Source organism: Pleurodeles waltl, chromosome 3_1, assembly GCF_031143425.1.
Source record: "Pleurodeles waltl isolate 20211129_DDA chromosome 3_1, aPleWal1.hap1.20221129, whole genome shotgun sequence".
Lineage (NCBI taxonomy): Eukaryota > Metazoa > Chordata > Amphibia > Caudata > Salamandridae > Pleurodeles > Pleurodeles waltl.
The window spans coordinates 228,163,689-228,187,787 of NC_090440.1; the positions used below are offsets into that span (position 1 = coordinate 228,163,689).

The following is a 24,099-nucleotide window of genomic DNA, read 5'->3' on the forward strand; positions in this document are numbered from 1 at the left end:
AAATAGGCCCTATTTAAGTATCCATGTCTGGGCCTTTGCCAAATCTTAAAACATGAACAAATGGCTGTTCTTTTTCTCTGGGAAAAGTATCCCCCCTCCTTACATACACCTCCTAATGTAGAGAAGCGTGTGAATGAACTCTCCACCCTTGGGCAATATGGGTGGGTGAATTGAACAAGCGTTGGCAAAACCAAAAAGTTTCACCTGTGGAAGATATATTGTCTTTGTCATTGTATTTTGTAACATGTTGCCAGCATCGCAGGCTGATGTATAACATGGCTTAAAGTAAAAAAAAAAAAAAAAAAAAGAAAGAAAAAAAGATGATAACAAAATACACTATGGCGAGGCGAGCACTGACTGCATCATAGCACTTTTTATTTTTTTTGGTCAGGTTGCACAGTAGCCCGCATTGCTGTGCAATGGCTATAAAAACATAAAACAAAGCCAAATAGCACTTACATCTGCAAGAGATATTTGGCTTTTTCTAGTGTTTTTCGTGGGGGATTGGAGGGTTGGAGTGGGCAGGGGAATCGTGGGGGGCAGTGAGTTAGCAACTCGGTGGATATAGATCATGCAGCATAAGGGAGTCGTGAGGGAGGGGAACGGGAGCAGCAACACAATAGAGTGCAGGAGGGGCGAGGAGGAGGGAAGGAACAACAACAACAGAATGGAGAGCAAGTGGGGGTGGGGGAAGAGCATGGACAGTAGAGGAGGGAGTGACTGGAGAAACATGGACTCTTATAGAGTGCATGAAAACGGCCGGTGGAAGGGCTCTGGCTGCAGACAGGAAACTCTACTTGGTCTATACTCTATGGCAGAGGCAAACATTTGAAGACATAGCAGGAACTAGGATGTGGTAATCAGTTAGAAGCAACAAAATGAGTGACTTTGAAGCCAACCAATTGTCTATTACTTGGCAGGATCCAACCCTGTATTTAAGCTTTTTTTTTTTTTTTGGGGTACAAATTATTTCAATGGCAGCACATGCATGCTGTCTCAGGCAAAACCTAAAATGGGGTAGTGCCCAAGCACTCCGTGGCCACCTGACAAGGGAGGGAATTCTGTCGCACACAAGACCCAGTATATCTTTCTTCCCCCTGTCCAGCCCAGGCCTTTTTGCTTTATCTCTCTGGCAAACGCTCTGGGCGAAATCTGCATAAGTGAAAATAATGCATTATCGGCTCAACTGCTTTACTTTTTTATAGTTATTTTTGTTTTTGTTTTTATTGCAGTGTTCCTGAACATTGAAAGGGTGGGCAAGCTGAATGTCTAGTGAATATGTCTCTCAGTGGCGCATGCACATGTTTTCATTTTCTAGTATTCCCTCCAGAAATCTATCTGTTTATCTCTAGCTATCTATATCTATCTCGCTTTCTATCTATCTCTCGATCTTAATCTCGCTCTGTCTCACGCTCTGTACCTATCTCTATCTCTCTCTTTATCACTGTCTTTCTCCATTTTTATCTAGATCACTCTCTATCTCTCCCTCTAGCTCTCTTTCTCCAGCTCTCTCTCGCTCTTTATCTATCTCTTTCTCACTCTTTCTCTCTAACATTCACCTAACCAAGCAAAGGCTTGGGTAGTTAGCTTTAGTCTAGCGGTTCCAGAGTTTTCTTTGCGCAGTCTTTGCTATGGAAAGACTCATGTTAATTAATAGAGTAACGTTTTGTGGCTCTCTTATGACATTTGAACTGTTTACTCGATCTTCACCACTCTTCAAGCTTTAACGTTCAAGCCTCTTTCATTGCCGATGCAAAAACTAGATTCTTTCTAGAACCGAGATCTCCAGAGGTTAGCTCGGGAAATACTAGTAGCTCGCTGGTTCACTGAGCGCAGCCTAGCACCGAGCCACTAGCCACTTGAAAATTGCAACTCTACGCAAAGCAATTTCAATGATATATATATATATCTGTATCCTTGGAGTGGCTTTCAGCTAAACCAATGGAAGGAACACAGGCTTACACAGATTGTGAGAGCGTAAGGTAACAATCTTGACCTCCTGTCTCCATGCTCAGTTTAACAAAGTCACTTAGAAGTTGGTCACTTTCTAAGCCACGCTCCATCGACCATACAGTATGTTGCACAGAGTGAAGGCCGGGGCCAGAAAAGTGGTGTTAGCATTACCCAGAATGGAGTCATAAGAATCTGCAAGTGCAGGAGACAGAGTGAAAGTATGTGATGATTGTGTGTTAGCAGCCTGCAGCTAAGGATAGCAAAGACTGGATTGAGAGTGAATTCAGGTATTGGACTTAGTTGTTTCAGGCAGTAGGAATGGTGTATGCATGCATGTATACATATCTGTTTGAATGTTTCTCTGTGCATAATTGTAGTCTAATTGCTGACCATTAACGTGGGAATCCTTGGAATAATTATGTTGATGGCTGCTTCATGCAGTAGTTTTTCGCATTGTGGTAGGGCATATCATAGTAATGCCTGGGCAGGTGGAGTAGAATCCGTCAATGCGATGCATTTGCACTAGGGGAAATCACAAGATGGCATTTGGGAACGCATGAAAACAGTTTTTTTGAGGCAAAAAGTGACTTTTCTTTCCCTTGCAAAAAAACAAGATTTTCCTTGAATGTGTTAACCCAATATGAAAAGCGATTTTTTTATAGAAATACACGTATTATGAGAAAATGATATATTGATGTTTGAAAAGAAAATGGTTTAAAAATCCAAAACCTATTTGAAGCTGGTCTTTCAATGATAGGTCAAACGGGGTTAAGATTTTTAGCTGTTACCATTTCCTTTGTACCATTGGACAATTTTTGCTGCAGCTGCTATTTCATTAGTTAAGTGGAGGCGTTTTATATTAATTAAGCTTTTCCTGACATTGATGCTAGTAACCCTGTCTCATGCGTTGGGTGGTTGGTATTCTATTACAATATAGAGTTTTAACTCTCACCTCATCCAGACAGAATATTGAATCCATAATATTGACCACCACAGCATCACAAAGGGCAAGCATTTATATACCCCACCACACAATTAGAAGTCTTATCCATCGGAGAGCAAACACGAATCACTGGCAAACATTTATAGACTCTGACCTTGCAGACACTATATGGAGTGATTGCTCTGTGCAAATGGAAAAAGTTGCCACCAGCAGTCGACTGCTTATTATACACTACAAAGTCCTCCATAGACTATATTACACCCTGATGCGGTTGTATCGATATGGGTTGCGCACAGATGGCGCATACAACTGATGCAACGTGGCTGGGGCTGATTTTTTACATCTGACTTGGGACTGTAGACCTATACAAATGTATTTGTATGAGATAGAAACTGCACTGCGAGAAATGACTGAACACATCCCGACGCTTACCCCCCTTCTTGCTTTGCGGGGCCTCACAGGTGAGATTGAGGTATGCTTTAGGAAATTTGTAGCGCTAGCCCTTTGTTAGCAAAGCACAGAGCTGCTTGTCGCTGGGGTAGGGGACTAGCACCTACATTCAAGGAATGGCTGACTGACCTAATCTCCTCTAACAATCAATGAGATTTATATGCAGAAATGCTTCCTGCATGTTTTAAACCCAAAGACATTTGAGACACCTTATGTAATTGCCTGTTAATACATCCAGTCGACACTACGGACACAGAAGATGTGGAGAATATACCTCTAGGTTGCGGTTGTCTATAAGGTGCCAGGCAAAAGACCTGCTCCTGTAGCTCATTGGAAAAAAGTGATGGGAATGATGTACTAAATATAACATTTGAGATTAATATAATGTAGCCACTATTGACGAGTTGACATCAGATCACGAGTATATATGATGAAAGATAAGGTGCATTAGTGTTTTATGAGATAAACTGTTGATATAATGTTACATAAAGAGAGTAGAGAGTGGGTTGAGAATTAACTCTATGAACAGCACATATTCGTCTCTTTTCTTATTATGAGTATTTGGCAAATTGATGGCAAATACACTGCATTTATGGATGTTTTGTATCTGTTGTTGTAAAATTACTGAAAAACTAATTTAAAAAAAGGTAAGCATTCATAATTTTATTTACATTAACTCCACATCTATCTTGAAGGTATGTATCTTCAAATTTTGTAAATGTGGAGTTAAGAATGTTGTATCTAGTCGTACATACTTTGTCACATACATATTGGTGGTAACTACTAGTAATCATGCAAGGCTTGGTCACTGTTGTGACTATGTGGTGTGTTCACTACTGCAACTATATTCAAAGCCGTTAGTAGCTCTGAACTATTTTCATTGATGAGACATAGCTCTTATTATATAAAAGGTTGAAGACCCCTACTCTTGAATGTGTTGTGGACTTTAACTGGGGGTGCTAAAGTGCGCCGCTACAATATGATGAGAGTATTTGTATAGCACTTACTACCACTGACAAGGCGCTGCAGCCCTTTGTGAATGGGTGGCACGCTACTCCATGGGATCCCAATGTTAATGATTTAGTCGTGCCTAATTTGTAATCTATATATGATAGGTTTTTTTATGCTTTAATTGTACTGAATTTAAAATAATACTAGTTTAAAGTTGCTGATAATGCAAATGACAATGATTTTGTGCTGCATGTGTGATTCTGTCGTATTTTTTCTTCCAGGGTGAATGCCTGTGTGGATGTGGTGCTCTCCGGGGTGAAGCTTCTCCAAGCCCTAGGACTGGACCCTGGTGATGGTAGAGATCATGAGGTGCTAAGCTCTAGGCAAGACCTAAAGGAAGCCTTCATCCACTTCATGAGTCAGGGGGTTGCAGCCGAGCGCTTTTTCAGTGATAAGGAGGCATTCCAGGCCATCGCACGCGCAGCCTCCGAGTATCCAGGGGCGCAGGTATGAATGCGAGGGTTTGGTAACAGACTTGCGTTTTGATCTTTCTCCAGAAAGAGAGGGAATAGTGTTTAAGCCTTAGGGAGGAAAGATCTATGTAATCAGCTCTTTAAAAGGGTGGAACAGGCTTTTAGTGACGGGACCGAGTCTGTGTTTCAACAGTTCCCCCACAGAGGATAATGGGGGGTGGGGGTCTGCAGCAGGAAGCCACCTGCATCTTGCAAGTGCAGCCCAGTGGGGGCTCTTATTAGTAATAGGAGTAGTAGTAGTAGGACAAAGTCGTTCTAAAGAGTGTTAGGCGCTTGCTCTGTTGACCGAGAAGATGATCACTTTAGTGGCTAACCATCCCTTATACAAGTGGTCTCGATGGTTTACTAGTATAAAGTATAAGTTAACCCCTTGTTAATGTATTCACATTTGTTCTAGGCTAAGGTAAGTATGTCCAAGTATAATTCAGTAGATAACTTTGATGGGGAATGCTGTGATGTAAAATGGAATGTAAACTTGGTTCGGAGCGTGGAAACAGCTGGTCGGAGAATCAGCTGTTCTCTTCTGTTCCTTCTACCATGCCAGGGTTTTTGTACTGCCAATAAAACTGAATTGTAATGCATTATTGTCAGTTGCTATAGGCTATAATGTATCCTGAGGGCTAGGGATTTTCTCTTCTCACTTAAAACTGCATTGCACAGCCACGGATACTCACTCCTGGCGAGCTGTCACCTCTGTTGTAGAGTTAGGTGATAATCACCCTCCTGGATGGCAGTATCCTACATTCAAGATAGAGCCTATAGAGTGGCATAACCATGGAGCACTGAGATAAATAGATCTTCTCGGCTATAACCAGGTAGCATCGTACATTCCAAGTACACGCAGCCACGCGTGAGAATGATTGGCAGGTTTGTTGGCAGTGACTCAGTGATTTTCTTTCTTTTACAGATCTATGTTGGAGGAAATGCTGCTCTGATTGGTCAGAAGCTGGCATCTAATCCTGGTCTGACGGTAAGCTCCATTTGATGTAAACGGATGACTTTGGTGCACTTCCACTGTCACATCTGTGTCCCTGTGGCCCTCTTTTTTATGTATTTGTTTTGCAAGGGTCTAGCAATTGTTCCTGCCTGTCTTTGTCTGGTTGACTCTTGACTGTTTCCTTCAGTCCAAGCCTTGCTGCCTTTTGTTTAACCCTAGACACGTCTTTCCTAACTCTTACGCTGTTTGCAGGTTCTTCTTTGTGGCCCCATCGGGCCGAAACTTCACCAGCTTCTTGATGAGCAGATTGCGGTCCCCCCTGCATCCCTGCAGGAGGTAGATGAGTTTCACCTGATCTTGGAGTTCAAAGCAGGTAACGAGTTTGGAGACTGTGGAGATCCCACATCTGGGGGCACAAGGTGGCAGTTCAATGCCTCCCCACAAAGACTGCATTTTGTTGCCATTATGTGGGAACACGGGAGTGTAAGGGCATGTTTAAAACCTGGAGGTGTTCAATGTACTGCTTAAAGCAGGCTTTGGAGGGGACAGTGAATTCTTGCCATGTACCCCTTATGGTAGTTTTGGGATAAATTCCAGAATTAATTAAATCTTCCCTGTTTAGTGCCAGCTGTGGAAATCTTTTACAGATAATGCCTTTCAGTTTGAATGAGTAGGAACGGGACATGAATATGTGTATGAAATGGATATGCAATGTATATCGACCTATGTGGTAGATAGACACAAGATTATCACACGGGTGATTCCTGTCCACATGTAGTTCCTAGAAAGAATACACCAGAGCATAGACGGCAGGACTCAGCAGTATAAGGTACAATGGGTCATTTCGTCCCCATCTTAGGAATCTAAAGTCGCGCTAATAACACTGATTTATAATGAAGAAAATAAAAATGAATTGTCATACATTTGCGAGTATCTCTCTTTATCCAGAGACCAAAATGAATTTAAGATGGGTTACATGCCTCCTGATGGGAAGCGACATACAGTGGTTCAGTGCAAGAATCTGCTTGTGCCATACCTTTCAATATATGAAATGTCTACTTGTGTTGCCCTGAAAAAGTCCACTCCAGTTTCTAGGTGTGTACAACTATCAGTGTTTTTTTTTAAATTTCTTTTTACTCATGTACACAAATCAATGTATTATATAGCCATGGTCTATACAGCTGTGAATTTTGCTTGTGTGTGTAGATGTGAATAATGTATGTGATTATAAACAAGTGGTATGGCCGCATTTAAACAATTAGGTTTGTTTCCCATTTGTTGTCTTTCCCGCAATAAAGCTTGGCAGATGTGGCCCGTTTTCGATTTCATTTCAAACGTGACACTGTGGTATTTGTAGGTTCTTAATTTTCCACCATTCTTTTTCATCATTAAAGTTCCTAACATTGATGTTCAATTTTCTTTGTGCTTTTCAGTGGAACATAGCATTAAATACACTGACATGCATGTACTTCAATAATTTTAAGTGACAGTCATTCGCGCAAGAAATTGCCAAGTACCATAACGCCAAGAGTGAAATGGGCAAAGACTGTATATGCAAAATGGGCGCACTTCTGCCATTATTTTATTTTTTTACTCCTGTCATTCAGCTCTCATTGCTTCTCCGTGAGACTGTGCTGGCTTCTATGCTGCCTTGCCTGCACATAGCCGGCCTGGCGCATTATTCCCCCAAACCACCTCTGACATTGGATTTGCTTTGCCCACTACACCCAGTAATAAGTAAATCCGAACATTAAATATTGAGCGTAATTTCTGAACTGAATTGCACAGGTCAGACATTGTGCCTGGCCTGAGTTTTAGGTAACAAACACTCCGGTGATCCCTATTTCGCATAGAGCATCTAATTTCCTGACCCCAACGTTACAGAAAGTTTGATTGCCACCCTCACACATTTCACTGTGGTAGAAAAGTAAAGATTATTCATATTTTTACTACGCCGTTGAGTTTTAAAATGAATTGAAAGTCTAGTATTTTTTAAGTTAGAATACGGACATCTACTCTATTGTACTGTGAACTTACTATTTTCTGCAGTCCCTACTCATTGAGAGGTAAAGTCTAAGGAGGATGTTGAGTGAGCTAGCAGTATATCTGGTTCCTGGGGATTCAGGGGCAGCTGGCTGTATGTGTTAAAACAATTTCGTGGTTACTCCGGAGTTTATTAAGACCAAGAGCACGGGTCTGACAACATCTAGCAAGTTAATGCGCAACACTGGACAAGTGCATTTTAATATTCTTTCTGAATTGTATCTAGGAACATGAAAACATGGCTAGGATTCCTGGAGGGCATCAGAATGGAGAGAGTGCAGTTTAAACAACAATTCCCATTGCCTTTTCTGAAACCGCTTAAATGGAAGATTTGGTTTGTGCTGCAGCTGCTGATATCTTGATTTGCTCTACCCCCTTAACCAGGAGAGCAGTGGGGATCAACTCGAGCCCCCAGTGCCAGTCGCTTCATCTTCTCACACGATGTGTCCAATGGGGCCATGAACATGTTGGAGGTGTTTGTTGCAAGCCTGGAGGAGTTTCAGCCAGACCTCGTGGTCCTGTCTGGTTTGCATATGATGGAGGGACAAAGCCCAGAAACGCGGGAAAGCAGACTGCGAGAAGTGAGTAACTCACCAGGCTGGTGTGCCATTGTGACTTTGTGCAAGAACCTTTGCTACTACCCATCTGCCCCAGTTGTAACATTGTGCGAGTTGAATACTTGTTAAGTAACTGTTGTTCATTTTCTTTCCCTCCCAGGCTGTTGTTTCCATCTCTGACATTCCTAGTGATATTCCTGTGCATTTGGAACTCGCCAGTATGGTTGACCATGATCTTATGAACAATATCATGCATCAGGTAATCAGTACTATTCCAAAATGTCCCCTCTTTCTCTAATCCTACCCTCCTCGGTGATCTCCCCTCGCCCTTTCCCATTCATTCCTCCTCCTTTCTCATCCTTACTTTATTTGTAAGCTATAGAGCCCTCGAAACTTGCAACTCATCAATGCTGGTTTTCCAAAAAGGAAACTCTGCATTGGTTATTAGATTTCCCTTATATGCCAGATTGCAGGCTAAATAATATAACCCAATGTCAACCAACCAACACATCTATTTCAGCTACTGGACATCAGTTTAAGAAGAAGTGGGAAGGAGTGGGAGTAGTAGGAAAAATAATATAGGTGGCAGTAATAGTGGCAGAGATATTTTGAGCTAGACCCTGAGGAAACACCAGGCCCTTAGAAGGAGCCAAGGCTCACACAGCCTTATCCCAGCATTTCTCCCTCTGAACATTTTTATATATCCGTGTGTGTGGAAACTAGGAAGATTGATGTGTTTCAATAGGGGGGTCACATTCTTCCTCCCTGAGACTAAGGTGCACAAATTATGAGGCACAGCGATGCATTCAAATAACCTTCTCCACCACACGATACACCAACTCTTTTTTTTAATTATTCATGTCTAATATAGTCACATAGGGTTTACTCGGACAGATGCAGACCTTGTGTAAGGCAGGGAACTCAGTAAAAGTGTAAAGATAAAATAAAACTCAAGAGCATCACCACACTCTGGTTCGATCCCCTGAGCCAGCAATTCTATGATCCACTACTGATGGTTCTTCAAGTCAGTTTTGCACAATTGCCTGTCAGATAGTTGCTAATTGAAATGAAGACTGGATGGACTCCAAAGGTGATTCTTCTGAGATTCCGTACCAGCTTCGCTTTATCCCCCTACTTTTCATTCCCTTCGTTTTGTTCCCTGTTGATCCTGGAGCAGCATCCACTGATGGGAAGGCGTGTGTTGAGTTGGGATGAAATCATATGAAGGTCACTAATTAAAAATAGTCTTGATGGCATGTGGGTGGGCTGGGAACAGGAGTGGCGGTAAGGGATATCTGGAATGCACCTCCTTTCCTTTCTAGATTAGGAACTAATTCTGAGACTTTTTTCTACTTCAGACTGTATACTGTCATGCGAACCTGTAAAAGGAATGAAGAAAAGGGAGTGAAAATATCCGTTAGCCTTGGGCAGTTGAACTGCCTTAATTTGAGAAGGTAATCAGTAGGTCTGTCAGTGGGAATTATCTGTTGAGCACTTCTTTACATCATAGGATCAAGGTGTTGTTTGGTGTTAATCTATGGAGGTGATATTCACTTCTGCAGTGCTTAATGCCCCCTTTCATGGGGACAAGCAAGTACTTAAGACTATAAACTCTTAATGCATTGAGGCTTATTTCCAGCTGTCTTGGTGGTGGTACTGCAATGTTTGTCATGAGAGGAAAGGATTCCATGATCTTTTCATCATATCAAAGACTTGTGCAGAACCTTTTCAGGGAGTACTGCTGTTTCATCCATCTCTTTCTGTTAGCAGGTTTTCCCCCTCTTGAATTCCATCGGCCTGAATGAACAAGAGCTGCTCTTCCTCACCCAGTCTTCCTCTGGACCACACTCATCCCTCACCACCTGGAATGGTGTACCAGATGTTGGAGTGGTCAGCGACATTATATACTGGCTTCTGCAGGAGAACGGAAGGACAGAAGAGGGCAGGGGATCTGATCTCACCCGAGTTCACTTCCACACTTTGGCCTTCCATGTGCTGGCCACTGTGGAGGGATATTGGTCAAATCAGGTGGCAGCTGTGGCTGCTGGAGCCCGGGTAGCAGCAACACAAGCGTGTGCCACCGAAGACATTGATATGAGTCGCGTTGTCCTGAAGGCCCCTGTGGAGTTCATGACTTCTTACACTGATGATGCCATTGAGATATCTTTCAACCCTCTGGAACCTGTTTCTGTCTGGAAGAGGGGTGCTGTCTCTTTCTTCTACACCCCTGTCTTAATATGCAAAGATCCTGTGCGAACAGTGGGGCTTGGAGATGCAATTTCTGCTCAAGGCCTTCTCTACTCTGAGGTGGCAGATCAGTAAGTGCGCATTGCTGTTCCCAGAAAGATGTGTTGTGACTGGGAGCAGTGATGACTGGACCCTCTAGACTGCTCCTTTTTAGAAGGAGCAGGCTAGGCTAGGCTAGGTGTTATGTAGGTGTGCTTTGCTGAGGAGGGGTCCGTCTCACCAAAGATGAGGCAGGATATCGAACAGAAGGATTACGTTGAAAAGCTCTTTAAAACGTTTTTAGGTCTGATGTAGCTGATGCACACAATCCAGTCTTGAATAGAAGAGAATGATGCCTTGGGGAGTTTCCGTGGGCACTACCACTAAGAGGTGCTCTCAAGTCTGCTACTCAAGCAGATGTTGTGTTCATGTATCTCAACAGTTTGTTTGAGAAACTATGGGGACATAGTCGGTACTCTGCCCTCTTCCTAAGGCTCGTAGATAAACATTTTAGGACCTTCACCTCTCCCTCTTGCTCAGACAGGGTGATAGCACCGGTTAGCATAACTTGTACCTCTATGGCTTGTTGCAAAACCTTGCTACTGCCTCAGGCAGCACAAAATATTTCTTTTCCCACATTAAGGTATAGGATGTTTCATGTTGTGAGGAAACTTACCCTCACTTATAGCAATCCTTCAAAGTCTTAACCCTGCACTTGATAGATAATGGTCAAGTGTTAATGCAGCTTTGCCGTTTGCAGAGCAATGTACAGTTTTTTGTATAATCCACGTCCTCCACTTTTGTACGTTCTTATATGTATAAAGCTTAGTGAAATAGGGATGCGCATATGTATTAGGAAGAGTGAAGCAAGGGGAAGGTGTGCATTCTTCTCAATTGGCTGTAAGTCTTTAGTTTTGATGTAACAAAAATGTGCTTGACAGAGACCAAATAGATTTTGTGACCGCTGTGTTAGTTGTTATTGCTGTGAGGGTGCCTGTGGCTCTTGGCCACCGAAATCCACTAGTGCCTCAGACCAAGAGTGAGAGTCCTCAAGGCTTTTAGTTAACTGATGAAAGTTTGAGGTAAACATGATTGTGTGGCAAAGGGAAGGATGACCCTAAAATCACATTGTGATTATTCATGCTCCGCACAGCCTCTGCTCTGTACTACACCCCGAGTCTCCTTGGCTCTGCACAGTTCGTTTATTGTTATATGGCAAGAAGCCTGGTGAGATTTTATGGTGGGCATGTGCTGTGGGAGATTGGTTATATCCTCTTTTAGGATTGCACACAACTTGGGCATAGTTCGCCAAGGAATTAAGTGCAGATTGTGGGTTTCATCTTCTGTGGTGGAGAGGTAATTTAATATGAGTCAGTAGCAGTGCCCACCTTACTGAAGAGAAGCTCCCGCCTTTTGCAGAACTGAGATGACCAACTTCATTGACTAGTAAGTGTCCTTCCTTCTTAGGGTTGGACTCTCATTTATTGACATGCCCTTCCAGAGATTGGATTATTATTATTATTTTTTTTTCATCTTTGCAAGTTAGAGTGTCAGTTTCTTACTAGCTGATCCCAGATAGACTACTTCTATGTTTGATTGTAGCATTTAACAGTGTCTAAGAATGTGGTATCAGAATTGAGCTGTCCGGCGTGGATTTGAGGCTGGTTTCATGCCTGATTTTGAGGGAGACCGCGAACTATGAATGCAGGTGTCATTTAAATTAATTTTAAGTAACCTCTACCTATCATGAATATCATGAACATCTGTCTTGGAACCTTCCCCATGGGCATTTTGTTGGGGACGTTTGGTTTAGGGGAATATTTTCAGAATGTAAAGTAGGAAAATGGTATAAGGTGCACAAACATCCATAGGGAAGAGCTGATGCAAAATGAAACGTTCCAAGGTCCTGGCTTTCATAGCCAAGTCCTGATAATAGGTGTTGGTGTGCAAGCATTTAAAACTCGAGTAGTATTTGAGAGAAGCTGTTACAGAGGTAGTCAAAAAGCTGTAAAATGTTCCTGGACATTATTTAAGTACTTACTCTCAAGAAAGTACCCTGAGGAAGACCATATTGTGTAAAGTCGGAAAGTTTCTGCTCTGTCCTTCCTTAACAGGGCTGGTCATGTCAGTGTCGGATGAATCCAGCCACATTTGTTTCCCGCTTTTGAAGTGAGTCCAAGTTTGGCACAGTCCTCATCAATCATGTTATGAAGATGCAGAAAAACTTTGTACAATAAACATTTTTATATAACATACTACTTTGCTTTTAACTTTATTTTAACCTTCTGTGTTAAACCATTAAATGTTATGTGCTCAAGTGGTCCTTTGGTGTGTGTTTAGTCGTGAGGTGCCTGCATCAGACTTGAACTGCTCTTTCTGTTATTTCTCCAGCCCTTTGCCATTTACTCCCATCCTTATCTAGTACTAGAATTCTCCTCCCTTCGGTCATTGCCAAGATTTTTTAATTTCTTATTTATCATTTTAAAGCATAACAAAGAACATACAAAGGACAATGCAGTATGATCAGAGAAACACTGTCACATGCAGATATCAGATCATCAATAAAAATCATATGTATTATTACTGTTGACAATCAATGGGCAGTTGAGCAGTGGCCTGTAAATGACATTAAGAAAGTGAGATAGAGAGGGTAGATTCAACATGTACTTGTGCTGTTAGAAGACTGTGATGTTGGCAGGGAAAGAGGCAAGTGTAGTCACATAATCCCACAGCGGTTGCCATATCTCTTTTGGCCTAGACGCTACAGGCTGTTGCTAGGCATAAAGCTCGCTATTGGCGCATTTTTGGAGCCCAATTAAAGCTCCCGTTTAGCCAGCAGGAGCGAAATCGCAGTAAGGCGTCCAATGGACTTCGGGAGATCACCAGTGTAGCCGAGAAGGACGAGTGAATGGGTGAGGATGACGAGGCCAACTATCAATAACAGACAACTGATCAAGCACCTCACACCAAAAGCGCCTAACCATGGGAAATTTCCAAGACTTGTGAAAAGTTAGCAATTGGTTCACAGCATTTGAGGAATGCGGGAGAACGGCTCAGGTCAATGCGGGCCTTGTCCATGGGCGTGATCTAGGCCCTTCTCAGGAATTTGTGTCGCTGGTTGAGTGAGACTAATCTGCTTTGTGCACAGCATGCCTCCCAGACTTTTTGGGAGAGCATGCGACCGAGATCTTTCTCAGGATTCCATGAGCCTAGTATCGGAAACGGGAAGAGCCTTAATACAAACTAGGTAAAGTTTGGGTACCAATTGCGTCCCTAGAGTCCGCCGTAGCAACCACGGTTAGTGGTGCAAACTCGGCAGGAGCTAACTGAGGTGTGGGGTAAAGCGCCTGCAAGCTGCAATGTAGTCCACATAGTACACAGTGCTGCATATGCGTGGCATCGTAAAGTGAATATCTGTAGTAAGTGAAAATATGTGGTCGTCTGGGAAGACGTTCCCAAGAGTATGAAGCTGAACAGTGCGTAATGTATGCTGAACCAGCGCCTTCTGCGTAATGGGTATAGATGGATTAATAATCAGTGTCCACGCTGGGGAATACAATGTGTCGCAGTGAAGCAGGCGAGCCAGATTACGCCAAGCCCAAATAGTTATAGAGGTTGGATATCTGCCATGTAGTGGAACACCCCGGGGCAAGAGGGTCCTCAGCGGGATGGGAGCAGGGAAGACGGGCATCAGGATGATACCAGCGATACGTATACTGACATTGTGCCACAAGGTCGTAAAGTTGAAACTGCCAAGATCATTTTGACTCTGAATTTAAGAAATGTAGAAAATGTAACGCTCTGATTTTAAAGAAAAATTCTTATGAGACTGTTACCAGACAACCAAAGAATTGTTTGTCCGCTTTTCTGCAGCGAACCAGCTATAGGTGCCGAACACTTTACTAAAGTAGTTCTAAAAGCTTCGGATACTAGTAGAACAGCCCGCCATACAGGAGCATCTTAATTGCTTTTGTTGAGGTTTTGTATAATAGTGCATTAAACATCCAATCATTCTTAAAATGTTATATATGTTTTCCCAGAACTGCACCAAATGTTTGTGAAACCTGCACAATCAGACGCCAGGCACCGAAGACCGTGTGTGCTTAAACCAGTAAGAACATCACTGCACTGGTACAACTATGCACTCCTTTCAAAGCACCACTGCTGATCCAGGTCGCAGGCCAGGGAGGACGCAGCAATCTAGTCCTGGCCTTGTACCAGAAAATATGGCAAGTGTCATCCCATTCCCCCCTGCCTCCCCAAATCCAGTCCAGATCTTCTTTTTACCCGACTTTTTTGATAATACCGTTTTGTTTTCATCTTACGCTACAGATGAAACATAACTTAGTTCTTTACCCAGTCCTGCATCGCTAACCCTCGCCTGCAATAGGCGTCCTAGGAGGTTGCTTTGTTTAATGATGTGTGCTTGGCTTTTGCGATGCATTGTGACATCACTCATTGGAGGTCCCCCTTAAAGTGCCATGCTCCCACGCCAATACCTTTTTCCAACTGCTGCTATAGCCTAGAAGCTATAGTGACCGGTGCTATAGATACTGGTGCATCTTTGGACTGTCTAAATGGTAAATCGATGCATGTGATTATTACAATTTGAATAGAGCCTATGTACTGCTCTGTATAATACATATACATCACCAGCATTGTGTGATCACTTCTTTACACCTCTTTCTCACCTGGCGTGCAGTGTTTCCACGAGTGTTCACCATTTACACTTTATGTAATATTGAATAAATCTGTAAAATAATTTAACTCCTTAAAATTTTCCTGCCCTAAAAAAGCTGCCTGGTGTCCAGCCACAGGGGAAGAAATAGGAGTTGCCAGCAATGGACAGAAACAATCTAACAAACAAAAAAAAAAGGCCTATCGAACGAGTATATCTTCAAGAGTCAATTATGGAACAAATCAAGAAGAAAACGTTCAGAAGTAATATCAGCCTGTTGCGTGGTCCCAGAATGTGAACTATGGCGTAACAACAACAGATGTACTGATAAGGACGATCATAATAAAAATGTAATTTTTATCCTGAAAGCTAAACACTGTAAAGCAACTATAGGAAAAGTTTTTGTCTGTGGATAATTGGTTGATTATGCTGCAAATCTTGTTCCTCTATTTCTAGATAAATGGATAGATACATTTTATTGTCTTTATAGACCATAACAATTAGAGACAAAAGTTACAAATAATTGTTATAAAACCACACGTCAGCCTTATCATAAGTCAACAGGACCAGCCGTATATCATCCGATGTAAGACTTCTTGGTGGCTGCATAGTCACTGGATCTTCCCTCATCAGAGAACAATCCTATTAAACTACAGTTCAGCCACAAAATGTATTCTGCTGCATTCTAAGGACACAATGTTCAACTCTAGACATATGTCTACCCATGCGGTGGAGCCGCCTAGAGTTACCCTGGTAGATTGTTGTATGATAACCCAGAGGACTGCCGACTGGTGAATAAAGTGCGAAACATACAAAGTATTGTATTTCTTGAACAGTTTTAGTACTGATGGAGCAAAACAAATTAGAAACTGTGGGGCACATAAAATGACATAGAGCGCCCTAGCGTCTTAGTTACTGTAGACCTAGTCTGTTACACGTCAGCCCAGGTGCCAATCAACAACCGTCACGCAGAACCACTCAGTGGTGTTGTGGCTGGGTTTCAGGTTAGAGGATAAGGTGCACAGTCGGGAATCGTCAGATTGCACGGTTGTGCTTGAAAATTCCAGTGGCAGATTTCAGGCGGCCCTGTTAGCTGTGTGGAGAATTCAGATTCAATAACTTTAGTTGACCAGGAGCGGGGCTAGAATGCATCCCTGTTTTACCCCAATGTTAGTCAAGATATTATGTGATGTAGCCCTGTTTGGTGACAATTTCACTCACAACCAGGTGTTTTTGTACAGGTTCATAATGGCTCTAAATAAGCTTTCCAGAATGGCCCAGTTGTAGTTTCTGCCATAGTCGCTGTCTATCCATTTTGTCAAATGCAGTGGTAAAGTCAATGGATGCTATGCACAGCAGAAGGTCGCCTGTGATGGAAGCGGCGTCGATCAAGGATGAAACAGTGTACTAGTTGTCGTCTGTTCCATGGCCACGTCTTAGGCTGAGGTGATGGCGATGAAGGACTTAGTGTTGGTCCAATCTTCTAGATCACTGTTCAGCGAGCTATGAGCCTGAAATTAGCTGGGTGATCACATGCTCCTCTTTTATGAATAGGGTTTAAAAATGGAACCTCTTCAACTGTCTGGTACGTCATTTGACAGGATGCAGAGCTTGAAAAGAGGACTTATTAGGGAGGCCCATTCCCCAATAGCTGATTTAAATATTCCAGTAGGGAGGCCATTGGGACCCAGGGCCCCTGCTGTCTTAAAGGATGCTAGTATGAGTTTGATTTTATCTTCTCTAGCAGTGTCTTCACCCCCATTGATCAAGGTTTCCATGGGCACGATCTGTTTTTTCAAATGGCAGTAATTCACTGCTGGGCTCAGCCTCCTCTGGGATGTACAAACTGGAAATGTATTCGGTCCATTTGGGGGCTGAGGTGTACAGTGTGAGCCTCCTAGTGTTCTCCGTTGATCTGTTCTGAACGATTGTTTGATGGAACGAGTGCTGGAACCACTCATGCCTGAACAACGCGGTCGGAACAATGACCGCATTGTTACCACAAATGTCTTTACAACGATTTTTCGTTGTAAAAGCATGACTAGTAAAGGCATGTGTGGGAATGGCATGCGTGGTTCGAGCATGTGACCCCCCCCCCCCAACCTGTACTAAGGCCCAGAAATTCCCCACCCCGAATACTAATACTACCCCGGTTACCCACCTCTAAAACAAAACTAGCTCGGATACCTCCCACCCACCCTGAGCCCTAAACCCTTCCCTGACCTCACCCACCCTAAAAACAACCGACCCCCGCCCCTAAAAAATAAATCCTACCCTGATCCCCCATCCCCAAAAACGAAACTACCCGATCCCCCTCACACCCCCCCCAAAAAAACTACCCTGATTTCCCCCCCTCCACCCCCCAAAAAAAAACACTAACTACCCCGGCCCCACACCACCAAAAACCAAACTACCAGACCCCCTCCCCAAAAACCAATCGAGCCCACCCCCAAAAACCAAACTTCCCTGACCTTCCCATCCTCCAAAAGACTAAGTACCCCTACCCCCAAAAACCAAACTACCGCCCCCCCCCCAAAAACCAAACTACCTTACCCCCAAAAACAAAACTACCCCCACCCCCCAAAAACCATTCTACCCCACCCCCAAAAACCATACTTCCCTGACCTTCCAAACCTCCAAAAGACTAACTACCCCTACCCCCAAAAACCAAACTACCCGACCCCCCAAAAACCATTCTACCCCACCCCAAAAAACCAAACTACCCTGACCCTCCCACTCCCAAGACATTAACTGCCCGACCCCCACCCCCAAAAGCCAAACTACCCTGACTCTCCCACTCCCAAGACATTAACTGCCCGACCCCCACCCCCAAAAAACCAAATTACCCCGACCCCCCCCCCCAAAAAAAACACTACCCTCACTGCCCCACCCCCAGAAACAAAACTATCCTGACCCCCCCACCTCCAAAAACCAAACTCCCTGACCCCTCTGTAGTGAATCCTAGTTTGTTTTAATGGGAGACAGCAGTTAGCTTAGCCTGTGGCTTGCAGACTTGTGTCCCCCGTCACCCATTGATTTTCACCCTACTTAGCTTGCTCTGTTTTAGCGCATTTATTTAATTAAATCTTTTAAAATGGCTGCCTTATTTTGGGTTAGGCCCATGTTTTAGTTTGCATTATCTGTGTCAACGCGCTAAGGCGTCAAGATCAAGCGACAAAGACAAACTGTAGGTGTTCACTTTAGGTACTTTCCCTCTTCATGATTTCGAGGGAATTGTTTATATTAATTATAGTTCAAGCACGCCTTGTTATCTATTCTTTGGGAACAAACCTACGTCAAGGTTCCAAGTAGATCTGTATAAATACTCCTCACTTTAACAGATAGCCTGAGGGATACCGACCAGATGCTATCGCTCCTATCGATGCTGCACGTCGCCTTGACGCTGACCCAGTCTTCGTGTCTCTACGGAGTCTGAGCTGGAGACCTCATTCCAAGGTAACAAGGGTTGTGGGCTCTTCTCATGGATGTGGCATTGGCAGATTGAGATTTAACATACCTAGCTCTCCTTTAGGTTAAAGGTTCGGTTCACTACGTTAGGGTATTAGAACATATTTCACACTTCATGTTATTTCATGATACTGCAAGATGGTGGGGGGTCTTTGTATTAATGACTCTAGTCTTTACCATTCTGTTTCTTGCACTGTTTATTATCGTAATCATTGCAGCCCATGCAACTTATCGCAGTTTGCAGTTTTGCTAAAATAAAACTTATTGAAAACTCTACTGCATCTTCTTCATTGCCTGTGTGTGACTGAGACATGTTGTTAATGTGAGAAAGGGGTAATCTCCGTTTAACCACGACACTCCCTGAGATGTCACACTCATGAGTCCATGCGTAAAGGCTGCCACAAATCACCTTTTACTGTTTTAGGTTTTTGGTGAGGTACTACTTGAGCCGGAAAGGTTGGGACGACAGTTGCGTTTTGTTGTAGGATTGGCATAGTCGCCTACAAACATAAGTATTGTCATTCTTAAACCAGCAGTCTTGCCTAGAGCAAGAGTCCAGCTACGACATGGCAACACCAACAATGGTGTTTCGGCACAAATTTACAGATACCCTGATTATCACTGTCTCACATACTGCAGGTACCCTAAGTACCATTATACGGAGACGTTCGTGGTCTTGGAGAAGATCCTCCTCAGCTGAACAGGGACCACCTAATTAGGTTGCAGGTTGTTCAAGCTCAAACTCATAAAAGGACTTTACTCCCCACTTGGTGTTCCATCTCGTTTCTCATTTTTTCAATATGGCTAACGCCATAGACATTCCTGAGAATGCTAGACAAGCTTTAACTTTACATTTAATAGCGCATGGCTTAGCAGAAGAGGGCAGGGATGTTACATTCATAGTAGAAGCTAGTGAAGCTTACCAAACAGAAATATTTTATTCTTGGGTCACATTTCCTGCAAAAAACAGTAGATCAGACACATTCCACACATATAACATTGCGAACGTACCTCAACGGTACCAAGCATACCAGTATCTTGATATAGCGCTCACTTATCAAGAGCATCAGAACTGGTTTGATGGCGCCCTACCACATGTAATACAACGCCTGAGATTAGGTCCTTTAGGTAATGATGGACCAACGTGATGATGTTTGCCATATACACACCTCACCCAGATATACAAAACATGCAGGCAGCAGACCTGCGAGACTTATCTTGAATTAGTAACACTTTACAGACCACTAGTTCCGTTCGTAATGCGAACTTTGAACACAACACCAGCACGTCCAGCACCACCAGTACCTGGTGGATACCAATTGGCTACTGGGATTAATCCACAAAACGTACATACCATTATGGATAAGGTACCCACAGAACGAGAAAAAACACTGTTCTGGATAGCCCAGAAAACAAATCAGCTGGAAGCTGTGTTTCCCCATATGGGACCACAGGAGAAACATAGAATTCTCACTATATGCTTGCCCTTCGGGATGGTTCACTCGGTGGATGACTGCGCCACATGGGGTACAGTCTTTGCTGCAATATACACTACCACACATAGTACCCTGACACTTGCCAATGTACCAGAAGTGTTAAAACAAATACAGAATGAGCATGGGGTTGCACCAGCCCTAGATTTGGGGATGAAATTAATGTGTAACTTCTACGCAGTCTCCTCAGTCATACTCAGTAACATTAAAGGGGAAGCGGTAGCACTGGCTATACGCCAGCGTCTCCGAGAGATTCCACATTTGGACCAGGAGAAAGAGCTACCGAAAGTTATTTCCAGTACCTATACTAGATAGGACAGGATAGTTTGGGAGCCAAGCCGAAGAAGCTGGAAATACAAAGTACCACCCCTAAGGAAGGTACCAAACAAGCACAGGAAAGTTCTAAGAAGCGCTGGGATAAGCAGAAACAATTTAAAGAAAGACGAATTAAGAGAGCAGATTCTCCACATCCGGAGAACCCTGAAAGGAGATATACTGTCAGAAATAGGGAAAGTATAAAAGCTCCCGACAGATACACAGATTCACGTCCCTCTTTTTCCTTTCAGAACGCACCGGATAGACATAGCGAGAGAAGGGGCCGTCCTGAATACGTGAAACAGAAGAAAATCTCACCACAGTCTTCAGACAAAAAAGATAACCCCCCCCCCCCCCAACCGAAGCCACTGTTTAAAAAGAAAAAGATGGCAGCACTGTCAATTAAAAATGCCAGTACACTGGAGAACATTGCTGAAGAACATGACGTGGGCAGTGACACTGTTAGATAGCGCAGCAGAGGTCATGATATGTCTCCAGAGTCTGAAAAATCATCTGGATGAGACAGCAATCAGCCATTTTATTGCAATTGAGTCTGCAGACGGGTGCATTCTCCCACCCGATAGGGTGTATGATTTAAAAATTCAACTTGGGGGAGACATAGAGCACACCATTAAAGTGATATTCTGGGATAAACTCAATTATGATCTCCTATTGGCCCAAAGAGACTGGCCACCTGAGCACGTCCGTAAATTCCCACATGGGGAAGATGTCAATGTGCCTTCTTTCTCCGACCTTGTTCCGGAGGCAGTAAAACAAGCCTACGCTGTTGATTGGCCTTTAGTGCAGGCTCCTGCACTATACCGCAATCTAGTAGGTTGGGACAAGGACTCTCCTTGTCATGTAATACCTATCAGGTCCACACTCCAAACTCAGCCACAATATCCTGTTAAACACGAAGCTAAAGCTCTATTGAGGGAGATCCTCACTCAGCTCGAGTACCAGGGAGTAATTGAGCCCTGTGTCTCTGCAATGAATAACCCGCTATTCCTGGGTGCAAAGCCAGACCATTCCTACAGAATAGTCTTGGATTACAGGCACTTACAGTCCTACACCCACATATGCTATACAAAATTCACATAGCACAGCACTCATTAACAATATAGTACGCAAAAAGTACAAAAAAATGTTGGATATTTCCAACAGGCTCTTTTGCCAAAACTTAGCACATGAGAGTCGGGACCTAAGTGCATTCTCACTTGGCTCACAGAAACGCTTTTGCTGTTTGCCCCAAGGCTATAAGAACAGCCCAGGGCTGTTCTTAGCCTGTGTAACGTCAGTATAACATGATCTTGATCCCGAGGCGTTATCCTACGTGGATGACATCTATCTCACGGACGACACCATTCATCTTGTCAGGGACGATTGGATCATTTTAGGATTTTCAGACTTCGGTTACAAATTGAAAGAAAAGTAAGATAGCCTTTCTCAGTGTATTGTTCCTGGGATATGAACTATCAAAAGAGGGGAAAAGCCAACTTCACCCACCTTACACGCTCAAGAAGCTACAGTCTCTACTTGGCTTCTTTAATTTTGGCAGAACATACATTCCTGGCTTTACACAATGTACTAAGCCACTTTGATTTAATACGTCCTGATTTTTCTAGCAAGCACTGGACAGTTGAACACGTGCATCCTTAGGGCATTGCAACAGGACATGCTAGAAGAAAAAAACTTGCACACATGTGACAACAAAACAAATTTGGTCATCAGAATAATTGATGGTGCCATTGGATTTACTTACGTCACCTTTAACGAGGGCGACACAGTGCCCATAGCATATAAATCACATTTATACTCCAATGCAGAACAACGTTTTGCACCTACAGAAAAAAATCTAACTCCAGTTCAAATGGCTGTCATTAAGGAGAGGCCACTTGCCCAAGGGAAACGCATCATTGTTGTTACCCCGGTGCCAGCCTTAGAGGCCGTCACTAAAGCAAGCGTTCCTAACACTAAAGCACGCTAAAGCATTCCAACTACGTTGGATTCAGTGGGCAACCTCCCTGACCGCCACTGATGTTGACTACATCTTTGATCCAAAACTTCAGACACAAGAATATCTCCAGTACGAACAGGAGTACCTCGCTCCTCTAGATATTTTACCACTTGACAGATACCATTCTGTCATTTATACTGATGGTTCAGCGCAACCAGCTGTAGGTACCAAACATCAATATTCAGTCGGTTGCGCAGCCGTTAGTGGAGAGATGAAGGATGGAGTTTTTTTTTCCACCCTCACAATACCTACACGCAGACCCTAGGGGACTGCACAGCTCGGCTGGCTGAACTTAAAGCCTAGATCTAGACTAGATCTAATAAAAGCAGTGCATGAGGGTGTCGCTTCTGCACATGCTGGTATCTTGGCCACGGTAACACTCTTGCAGAAACACTTCTAGTGGCCATGTCTATACAAACAGACAAAACGATACGTCCTTTGTTGTGACATTTGTCAGCAAATAAAGGGCTCTAATATCAAACGCCCACCGCAGACATCCCTCATAGTGTCTAGCAGGCCACTACAATGTGTACATGGACCACTGCGGTCCACTCCAACCTGATGGTGCATACAAATACATCTTAGTCGCTGTTGATTCTTGTTCTAGATTCCTGTGGGTATAGCCTCAGCACTTGGCTGATGCTCGAACTGTTATAAAAGACTTGCTGAACTTTATCAGAACATATGCGGTTGCAGCATTCCATTCGGGCCCAGGGCCCTGCCCCTGCAAAATTTTACAAATGGCAATAATGTATTAATGCTACAGAAGATCAGCTCGATGAATGGGTGCAGAATGGCACATTTAATGCTTCACTTTCACGTCTTGGTGGGTGGTTATTGTGGCTAATAGAAACCAGTGGGTGTCATATACGTTTTGTAAGCTCCACGGGGGAGATTAGATTATCCCAGAGTCAATTGGTGACTTTAAAACTGACTCTGACTTTTGAAATTCGGTTTTCTTGACGCCACAGTTAATGTTTTAAATTGTCCTTTTCATACCTGCTCAAGTGTCTTTTAACTTGTCATCATTGACATTCACATATATATCTTTGCTTTAAGATGAATTTTAGTAGCTTTAACATATTAGGATAGGCTTTGAACAGGCAAGGGGAGGGTGTTGTGTAGCCATTTTAGCTATAGTTTTAAAAGCAAACTAGGTTTGCCGCTGTACACTTTAATATAGATATATTTAATTCAGCTTAGTTTTATTATTTTAACATTAGGCACATTTGTGGGGGCGTGGTCAACATGGCGGCCGGAGTGGACGTGTGAAAGCGAGCTCTGCTCACGGCCCACCAATTATTAGCAAAATCCTGGTGTCCCTGCAGCCGTCTGGAATCCAAAATCGGCTGTGAAGGGTCCCCGAACCCCGATCGTTAATCCACCTGAAGATCAGGACAATCGAAGCAGGCGGTGCGGCACCGCGCGAGAACAGAGCGACAGGGGAGGAGGCCTTCCTCCTTCGGCAGGGCCCAGCACCGCGGCCCCGAGGAGGCCGTGAGAAGCCGCACCGGACCGCGGACTGGAGCGGCGCC

The 24,099-nt window shown here is 43.5% G+C and overlaps 1 protein-coding gene across 2 annotated transcripts in view; it reads left to right on the forward strand.

Annotated features, from left to right (window-relative positions):
• Window positions 1-12,848, forward strand: part of ADPGK (ADP dependent glucokinase) — a 59,848-nt gene extending 47,000 nt beyond the window's left edge. Inside the window, exons 2-7 of one of the 2 annotated variants that reach the window (XM_069222247.1) lie at window positions 4,579-4,804; window positions 5,738-5,800; window positions 6,020-6,140; window positions 8,195-8,391; window positions 8,528-8,626; window positions 10,135-12,848. In XM_069222247.1, the coding sequence (XP_069078348.1) occupies window positions 4,579-4,804; window positions 5,738-5,800; window positions 6,020-6,140; window positions 8,195-8,391; window positions 8,528-8,626; window positions 10,135-10,689 (1,261 nt within the window). In that variant the 3' untranslated portion in view covers window positions 10,690-12,848. The remainder of the gene's footprint in view (window positions 1-4,578; window positions 4,805-5,737; window positions 5,801-6,019; window positions 6,141-8,194; window positions 8,392-8,527; window positions 8,627-10,134) is intronic. The other variant, XM_069222248.1, reaches the window with a different exon arrangement.
• Window positions 12,849-24,099: the final 11,251 nt, after the last annotated feature.